General features: G+C 40.0%; 1 protein-coding gene across 2 annotated transcripts in view; it reads left to right on the plus strand.

Annotated features, from left to right (window-relative positions):
* CEPT1 (choline/ethanolamine phosphotransferase 1) overlaps positions 1 to 8,593 on the plus strand; it is a 251,381-nt gene extending 242,788 nt beyond the window's left edge. For both annotated transcript variants that reach the window (XM_069238994.1, XM_069238995.1), the window contains exon 10: positions 7,780 to 8,593. In XM_069238994.1, coding sequence (XP_069095095.1) covers positions 7,780 to 7,899 — 120 coding nt within the window. In that variant the 3' untranslated portion in view covers positions 7,900 to 8,593. The remainder of the gene's footprint in view (positions 1 to 7,779) is intronic.
* Positions 8,594 to 10,435: the final 1,842 nt, after the last annotated feature.

Below are 10,435 nucleotides of genomic sequence, written 5' to 3' on the forward strand. Positions count from 1 at the left end.
AACTGCTTACTAGTCTATGCACAGCATGTGTATCTGCAGCTACACATTCGAAGAAAAACAACTTGTAACACTCCGAGCCCAACACCAGATGGCGGGATGTGCACAGCATGTGAATCTGCAGCGACTAATGCCACGAACAGATGTACCCTGGGTAAGTGACATTTTCCATATATGTGTGTGTATTCATGTGAGTGTGTGTGTATATATGTATATATGTGTATGTGTGTGTATATTTATGTTCGATGGCAGTGTACATCTGTTCGTGGCATGTTCCGCTGCAGATTCACATGCTGTGCATATACTTCTGCCATCTAGTGTTTGGCTCGGAGTGTTACAAGTTGTTTTTATTCGAAGAAGTGTTTTTGAGTCACGGGATCGAGTGACGACACCTCTTCGGCTCCATTGCTCATGGGTATCGACTCCATGTTAGATTGTTTTCTTTCCGTCGTCAGGTTTGGACTTGTTTCCTTTCGCTCCAATAGTTTGATTCGGAAAACTTTGACAACGCTTCATTTCTCGTCGGTATTGTTTAGATCGCATTACATCTATCGATACTTCGGTACCGTCGGAACAAACATCTCTACTTGCCCTTCGAGCCTGTACAAGCAAGAATAATAACTCCTAGAGTAGAAAAAAAATACAAGCCACCTCCTTCTGATCCTGTCTATATAACTCAGCAACTCCCTCCAGACTCAGTAGTGGTAAGTGCTGCCAGGAAGAGGGCAAACTCAGTCGTCAGGTGATGCACCCCCACCAGACAAAGAGAGTAGAAAATTTGATGCTGCAGGGAAGAGAGTGGCATCCCAGGCAGCCAACCAATGGAGAATAGCCAACTCACAGGTGGTGTTGGCTAGATATGACCGGGCCCAGTGGGACGAGATGAAAGATATAATTCAGCATCTCCCCAAGGAACAGCAAAAAAGGGCACAGCAGATAGTAGAGAAAGGGCAAGCCATCACCAACAATCAGATTAGGTCTGCCCTAGACTCAGCAGACACTGCGGCCAGGAGCATCAACACTGCTGTAACAATCAGGAGGCATGCATGGCTCAGGTCCTCGGGGTTCAAACACGAAATCCAACAGGCGGTGTTGAATATGCCATTCAACAAAAAACAGCTTTTCAGCCCAGAGGTGGACACTGCAATTGAAATAATGCGTAACGATTCAGACACCGCAAAAGTGATAGGTGCACTATACACCACACAATACAGAGGGTCCTTTCGGAAACCCCAGTTTAGAGGTGGATTTAGGGCTCAAACTGCAGAGGCATCCACATCGCAGCCAAATCCGGCCTACCAACCTCAATACCAACGAGGTGGTTTTAAGAGCACATATGGAGGCCAGTACCCCAGAGGTAGAGGGAAATATCAAACACCTAAACAAGCCTCACAACACAGTAAACAGTGACTTGTTCCATTCCCTTCCACTCCACACCTCCCCTGTGGGAGGGAGACTGCAAAAGTTCCACACCAATTGGCTAAACATTACCACAGACAGTTGGGTATTATCAATTATCCGCAACGGCTATTGCCTAGAGTTGATACAAACTCCACCAAACATTCCACCAAAACCACACAAACTATCCACAGAACATATCACTCTGTTACAGGGAGAAGTCAAATCTCTATTACTCAAACAAGCAATAGAACCCGTGCCACAAAAACTAGTAGGGACGGAAGTTTACTCACTGTATATCCTCATTCCCAAAAAGGATGGCACCCTAAGGCCAATATTAGATCTCAGGACCCTCAATCTTTACATCCTGGCAGAACACTTTCACATGTTAACTCTCCAGGATGTTATCCCACTACTTCAAAAACACTATTTCATGGCAACTTTAGACCTCAAGGATGCATATTTTCATATACCCATCCATCTGGCGCACAGAAAATATCTCAGGTTTGTCATTCAAGGAAAGCACTATCAATTCAAGGTGTTACCCTTTGGAATAACAGCGCCATGGATATTCACAAAGTGCCTAGCGGTAGTCGCAGCCTACCTAAGAAGACAACATATACACGTCTTTCCATATCTAGACGATTGGCTGATAAAATAAAACAGTCATACGCAGTGTCAAAACCATGCGCATTACGTAATGCAAACCCTGCACACGCTAGGATTCTCAAATTTACCAAAAGTTGCAACTACAACCTGTGCACATACAACATTATTTAGGGGCAATACTAAATACTCTAAAAGCGCTAGCAAGTTCAAATACGCAGAGAATACAAGCATTCCGAAATATAATGGCACAGATACAGACAGGTCAACAGTACACTGTCAGACTTATCATGAAAATGTTAGGAATTATGGCATCATGTATTGCAATTGTTCCACATGCAAGACTAAACATGCAGCCCTTACAACAGTGCCTTGCACAACAATGGTCACAAGCACAGGGTCAACTTCAAGATCTAGTGTTGATAGACCGCCAAACATACATGTCCCTTCAGTGGTGGAATTCCACAAATGTAAACAAGGGGCAGCCATTTCAAGACCCTGTGCCTCAGACCATAATTACAACAGATGCATCAATGATTGGTTGGGGAGCTCACCTAAACAATCACAACATCCAAGGACAATGGGATACCCGACACAAACAACTACACATAAATCACTTAGAGTTGTTAGTTGTCTTCCTAGCACTCAAAGCTTTTCAGCCTCTTCTCATTCTCAAGATTGTCCTGACCAAAACAGACAACATGACCACCATGTATTACCTAAACAAGCAGGGAGGGACACATTCGTCCCAACTCTCCCTCCTAGCTCAAAAAATTTGGAAATGGGCAATACACAACCAAATTCACCTGGTAGCACAATACATTCCAGGGATACACAACCAATTGGCAGATGTTCTCAGCAGAAATCCTCAACAAACACACGAGTGGGAGATTCACCCTCAAATACTTCAAAAATACTTTCAACAATGGAGAACACCAGACATAGATCTGTTCGCCACCAGCGAAAACGCAAAATGCCAAAACTCTGCATCCAGACACCCACATCCCTTATCCAAGGGCAATGCTCTATGTATCAATTGGTCAGGGATATCTGCTTACGCTTTCCCCCCTCTCCCACTCATTCCATTTCTAGTCAACAAATTGCATCAAAACACACTCAATATGTAACTCATAGCACCAACGTGGGCACGTCAACAGTGGTACACAAAACTGTTAGACCTGTCAGTAGTACCACACTCCAAACTCCCAAACAGACCAGGCCCGTTGACACAAAACAAAGGGCAGATCAGGCACCCAAATCCCAACACACTTAATCTGGCGATTTGGCTCCTGAGGTCATTGAATTTGGGTATTTACAACTACCATCAGAATGTATGGAAGTGATTAAGCAAGCAAGAAAACCCACTACTAAACAGGGCAAAGGCTAACAAATGGAAAAGATTTGTATATTACTGTCAATCTAAACAGATTGTCCCTCTTACAGCATCAATACAAGATATGGTATGCTATTCACTTCATTTACAAAAATCCAATTTAGCATTCTCTTCCATAAAGATACATCTTACTGCAATTTCCGCATATTTGCAAAATGTACAGCACAGCTCTTTATTTAGAGTTCCCGTATCAAAGCTTTCTTGGAAGGCTTAAAATGCATCATTCCACCCAGAACACCTCCAGTTCCTTCATAGAATTTAAACATAGTGCTTACGCGACTTATGGGCCCACCATTTGAACCTATGCACTCATGTCAAACGCAATTCCTAACATGGAAGGTTGCCTTCCTAGTCGCAATTACATAATTGTGAAATTCAAGCTTTCACTATTGAAGAACCATTCATACAAGTACAGAAACATAAAGTCATACTACGAACTAATCCTAAATTTCTTCCTAAAGTAGTATCACCTTTTCATATCAATCAAACAGTGGAACTACCAGTCTTCTTCCCACAGCCAGATTCTGTGGCAGAAAGAGCTCTACATACATTAGACATTAAAAGAGCACTAATGTAGTATATAGATAGAACAAAACCATTCAGAAAAACTAAACCGCTGTTTGTAGCTTTTCAGAAACCCCATACTGATAACCCCATTTCAAAACAAGGTTTAGCAAGATGGATAGTAAGATGCATCTAAACATGCTACGTTAAAGCCAAAAGACAACTCTTAGTTATTCCTAAAGCACATTCCACAAGGAAGAAAGGTGCTACAATGGCCGTTTTAGGAAACATACCAATGGCTGAAATATGTAAAGCAGCTACTTGGTCAACACCACATACATTTACTAAACACTATTTTGTAGATGTTTTAGCAACACAGCAAACCACAGTTAGTCAAGCTGTACTTAGAAGATTATTTCAAACAACTTCAACTCCTACAGGCTAACCACCGCTTTTATGGGAGGACTAACTGCTTTTTAGTCTATGCACAGCATGTGTAGTTGCAGCTACACATGCCATCGAACGGAAAATGTCACATACCCAGTGTACATCTGTTCGAGGCATGTTCCGCTGCAGATTCACACGCACCCTCACACCTTCCCGGCAGCCTGTAGTCGTTTGTTAACATTTGTACATATGTATGTGTGTGTATGTGTGTGTGTATATATATATATATATATATATATATATATATATATATATATATCTCAAACATTCCATTAGCATGGACATCTCTTTTCTTTATACTTATCACTCCTACCTTACCCTCTGCGGGAAAACAATCTAACATGGAGTCGATGCCCATGCACAATGGAGCCGAAGTGGAGGAGTCACTCGATCCCGTGACTCAAACACTTCTTCGATTGGAAAAAAAACTTGTAACACTCAGAGTCCAACACTAGATGGCAGAAGTATATGCACAGCATGTTTATCTGCAGCGGAACATGCGACGAACAGATGTACACTGGGTAAGTGAAATTTTCCACTTATATATATATATATATATGTGTGTGTGTGTGTGTGTGTATTATATGCTTAACATGTTCATAGGTCATTGCATAGCTCCTAAATAAGTTATGTTATATACTTATGAATCCCTGCTCTCATTTTATATCACACTTTGTCTACCCATCACCATATGTCATGTCTCTATCAATCTATCCCCCATTCCCACTCTGACTCATCCCAAATCCATTCTACTACTTTCATCTCCTAAATAACACAGCCTGAGCTCTTACCTCCTCTTCCACATCTAACTCATCCAAACCCTCGCCTTACTTCCATGATCTCCCAAACAACCCTACTAAATTCTCCCTCATTTATCTCACCTTTAACTCATCCAAAACCCCTCCTGCCACTATGATCTTCCTAACCCTTTCCACGAACTCTTCCCTCCTCCATCCCCCCCCTTTACTTATCCCAAGCCTAAATCCTAAAACCATAAACTCCCAATTAATACTTCTGGATTCTTCCCTTCTCTACCCCTCCATTACCCCAGTCAATCCAACTAACACTCACATATCCGCGGCTCAAATTAACTCCTCATAATACTAAAACTGTACTCCTATTTCCCTATTCTAATCTACCACTAATTCCTTTTGGGTTCCGGATTAGCATGCTGCTCGCCGAAAAGCGCTTCAACGCCTCGTCAAGGGTAGTAAGCGCTATATAAATACTATTACAATACAATACAATACAATACAATAAAAGTGGCATGGTAGGCAAATGCGGCCTGAATGATCACCAGTGGCTGAGATTAATTTATGCTTTCTATCCATCACCTTGATGTAGAGGGCGGCCTAAGTGCAAAGGTTATGCCCAGACATTCTGAAGGGGCCTCACCTGGAAAATTGGGCTGAACTGCTTCAGTGAGGAGCAGGGCTAGTAGTTGCCTAAGATTTGCCTCTATCTAGAGTAGCATGGAGAGTGAAAAATGGACTGGAATGTGTCCTGACCAATTGGCAGTGACTGAAATTAATTCAAGAATCAAACCTATTACCTTGATGGTTGTAGTGATCTGTACCATAGTAAGGTAGAGGCCTGTTCAGAGCCCTTCCATGATCAAAACCCTGCCGTACGTTCTGTGCCCAGATGCGAGTCCCGTGCCTACTGCCCCATAGTACTCAAGCTGCACAATACTGATGTAGCCTCTTCTCCCCCCCGTAGTTTGCATTAGGAGCACAAAATGTTGTTGTTGCATTTTAACTGGGTTATTTTCATGGAAAATGCTAATATTCAAAATGAAATAGTTCTGTGCACCTAATATAGGTGAGGTGCTGAAAGGCATATCTTTTATCCTCTTGTCTTCTCTACCCAGCCAGTTAGTGAGTAGCAGAATTTATTTGTCTTACTTTCACTTATCTGTTTACTATTCCTCACAAGGTTGAAAGTGAGAGCACTTTTAGAACGTCATGGTTAGAAAGTAGGCAAATGTGTCATTTATTTTTTTAATATGTAGGATAAAGTAAGGTTGTTGTGTGAGAGAGGACTAGCACTGTTTGGCGGATAATTTTTTTATTTTTGTTGATGGGTCTGTTATATTTTGGCCCTCGCAATGGAATGCTGGACCAACTTTTCAGCATAGACAAGAAGTTTCTGGCTGAGGATGCGGGCAATGTGAACAGCAGTATCGGAAATTTGGCTTCAATAAAGATAAGATGGTGTAGAGAATGGTGCAAATGGTACTTCAGAAAATGATATTCTGAGCAAAAGAAACTTGTAGCATCTGTTATGGAACCTATGAACAAATCTGCCTCTTTTTCAGTTTAGACAACTAACCTCTTCTAGATGTATGGTAGCGACTCCAGGAGAAAACCATGTTTCAGTGCTCCAGTAGGAAAAGTCGAGCCTGACCTGCCTGGCCGGGTCCAGCTTCCTCTAAGCCGGAGCATAAGGAACCCCAGACTGTTTTCAGCCTGTTTGGGCTTCATCGGTATTGTGCAGCTTGAGTACTTTGTACAATAAGCAGAGGACTCACATCTCGGGATACGTGTTGCACTTAGGACGTCACACTGGGGAAAACAAAAAAAAAATCTGGTCTGGCACTTCTGGCTGTACTGTTCCAATAGGAGGAGGCCCATTACTGATTTGTATATAGTGGGTTCTGTCTGAGCTGGTATGGCTGGCAAAATTAAAACGATGGACTACTTTGTGACACTGAATGATTATCAGTGACTGAGGTTCATAGAAGCACTCCTCCCATTACCTTTTGTTTTCTTGACATCTAATGAGACCAGCTATATCTGCTTATCTTCCTTGTCAAAATGTATAATTAATTTACCCTGAACGTACTATTGCATATGACAATTTGGCAACACTTTTTCTAGGTCTGCACTGTTTTGTTAAAAAAAATAATGAGGCCTTAAACAATGCAAAACGTTGATAATTATAGAGAAGGCTACTATCTGGAAAGATCGGACTTCTGGTTGTGGGCTGAACGTTATGTATATGAATACTTTCAGAGGCATATTGGAGAATTTATTGAGAGAGCACCTAGTCCAATCGATGGGAGAGTGGGCTGAAGGGAAAAGTACAAATTAGGGCTCTGTGGGTGGAATGCAGGAATTAGTATTCAATGAGTGATGAAAGCAATGAAGAAAGAAGTGTATAATAGACATGTTGCCAGGATTGAAAATGTTGGGGTGCAATTTACATTATTTAAATTATAGTATGGGTTTTTACTTATTAATAAAAATTTAAAATAAAATGCCTACACTACTGTTAATATTGAGCGACTTAAGTTCTAAGTCACCTCATGGAGGGAATGAGGGTGGGGTGGTGCGAGGGTGTTTATGTACAGAGTGATGTATTTTCTTTTTGATCTCTAAATGACTATTCCGTAGTTCATTTTAGAAGTAATTTTATTTTTCTTTCTGCTGTAGGTTCTTTCGCTGATTGATCTTATTCGGTACTGTGTCAGCGTCTGCAATCAGATTGCATCTCATCTTCACATTGAAGTGTTTAGAATTAAGACCCCATATACCTTCTCTAATCACCATTGACTGGCATCATGAAGAAAAATAGGAAATCTCTCCAGGAATGAATGTAAACGTCAAGACAATAAGGAAAACAGAGTGACTAAGAACAAACCTAATTTATAATCAATGTTGTGCAGCTTTATTCTACAATTTTATTCTTATTGGTAATCCTTCTTAATTATCTTTCTGTAAATGGGTGAATGATATACCCAGTAACATGTACTGTTTATGTACTTACACAGTGTGTGCGCAGGAGAGCATGCAGATAAGTACAGATTTATCTTTTGAAATAATCTTTAATTCAGAATAAATTGTCAGCAATAAAGAGGCATATAACAGAAGAGAATTTTAATTTCAAACATAAATGCCAAAAATTCTAGTTGCTTTATAGTTTTTTTCCTTTCTCACCTTCTGGTGAAATTCAAGTTGTGTGTCTATTTTGAAGCCTCTTTGCAAAGGAGATTGGATTGTGAAACAGAGATACCACACTCATTTGTGTCTCTGATGTAACTGTTGGGACTGAGTTGAATTAAAATCCAATGTATTATTCGCCCTTTCTTTTTTGTTTACAAAATGTGACATCATTGATGGAAATGATATATAAAGCTGTGGAAACAAATATTAAGATGGCCTTTTTGATGGTGCTATCAGGATGCAATGCAGTGCGGTATCTGTGTCAATTATTTTTATTTTTTTAATAAATATATTATCTAACATGCTTCTTAATTCTCATTTATTTTGTGTAAAGGCTTTATAAAAACATTTTTCTGTTTATCTTTTGTATAGAATGTAAGCAAAATGCAGTTCTGCTCTATAATAAATAAGAACGTTCTAAGAACCATCACGTATTTTTCTATGCATGTGCCCCCAGCCATGTCCCTTTTAGAATTTGTCAAATATGAAAGAAACTTCACATCAAAAATGCAAATTATTTTAAACTCCTGGCTTGTCTGCTCTTATCTTATCTTTACAAATAGGTTGATCTACTTTAAAGCATTTTACATCTCCTTTAATGAAAAACAAAAATCCTCAGTCTGGTAGTGAAAATTCACTTCAAAGGCAAAAACAGGTTCAATCCTTCTGACAGAGTAGTTCATTGTGCCATCACAAGATTGTATGGAGTGGCGTGTGTGTGTGTTTCTTTTTATTATCTTTCAAGTAGCTTTTATTAAAAAAATAATTAACAGCCTTGTTTTTTAGGTTGATGTGACTTGACCCCAAATTCTGAGTTCCTCTCACTGTGCTATGAACTCTGTCGTAGAGTTGTTTGTTTTTGCTATGCACTCCAACCTGAAGTCACCTGGTTGGTGCTATGAACTCTCAACTGGAGTGGTCTGGTTTTGTGTTATGAACTTTATACTGAAATTATCTTGTCAGATTCTACAAACCTAGTACTGCATCCATTCTTGGACCTGTAAAAACTTTGTAGATACTTTACTTTGCTTGATTTATATGCAGCAGTGAGGTGTTAGTGGTGGTGGGGAAGTAGTTGCATTAGATCAGGAGTGAAATGGTTTATACTAATGCATAGTATGTTGCAGATAAAGGATTGTGTGAATTTAGGATTATTGAAGTTGCAGATTGGAATCCAAGTCTTCTGCAAGTAACTATACAAACTCAAAAACATGTTGCAGTCCTGAATATTCTGCATAGTGTACCTAAATTATTCATGTCTTTTAGCTGTAGGAAATTATAAAGTTGTCAGTAACCTGGGTGAATCGGTAATGCAGAGATTATTAAGAGGTATATCATGTGACCTAGTTTAATCAGTTAGTTATAATCTTGCTGACTGATCTAAAAGTGCATTCCCTTTTAGATATCCACACCTCAGCAGTGCAGGTTAAGACTGGAAGGAAGATCAGGTGAGAGGAAGATATCCAGTGACTTTGAATCTTTGTACCATTCTCCCCATCTACTGCCCACTGGCATATTAATCCTTTCCATAACATGGTCACCAGTGGGTGCAGGGAAGTGAGAATATTTCCATCACTTCTTTTGGATCCAAATTACCATGCTAGTGCAACTGTAACAGCTGGCAGGATTTCGGAGCAAAAGAAGCAGGGTCATCGCATGCTCTTAAAAACTCAAAATAGATTACAGTCAATAATACCAGAGGTATCCTCAAATGTTTTATTGCTTCAAAAGAAATTTGCAGCCGAGTATTGAGAGGTACAGTTGTCATCTGATAGTGCCCTCTACCCACTGTTTCAAGTCAGAAAATGAATAATTGATTTCTTGCTGTTTTAATGTTTTAGTGAAAACAGTTTGTATATCTCCTGAATGTTTACCACACCCCCAAACTTCCTCTCTTGCTTTTTTGAATTTCTCTGGCCACGCCTTCATATTAGAAGTATTCTGCACTCCTAGTTACTCCAACATTTCTATCAGATCTACATAAACCCTCCTTTGACATTATTGCAATTTGATGAACATGGTTTTTGTAGCTGTTTTTGTATCTCTTGCTCTGGTCCTGTACAAAAGTATTTTCATACAGGTACAAAGTGCATTGCATGCACTGGCATGAATATTTCCCTCTCACTGCTTTCAGTCTGAGTGTACT

Source organism: Pleurodeles waltl, chromosome 6 (assembly GCF_031143425.1).
Source record: "Pleurodeles waltl isolate 20211129_DDA chromosome 6, aPleWal1.hap1.20221129, whole genome shotgun sequence".
NCBI classification, from domain to species: domain Eukaryota; kingdom Metazoa; phylum Chordata; class Amphibia; order Caudata; family Salamandridae; genus Pleurodeles; species Pleurodeles waltl.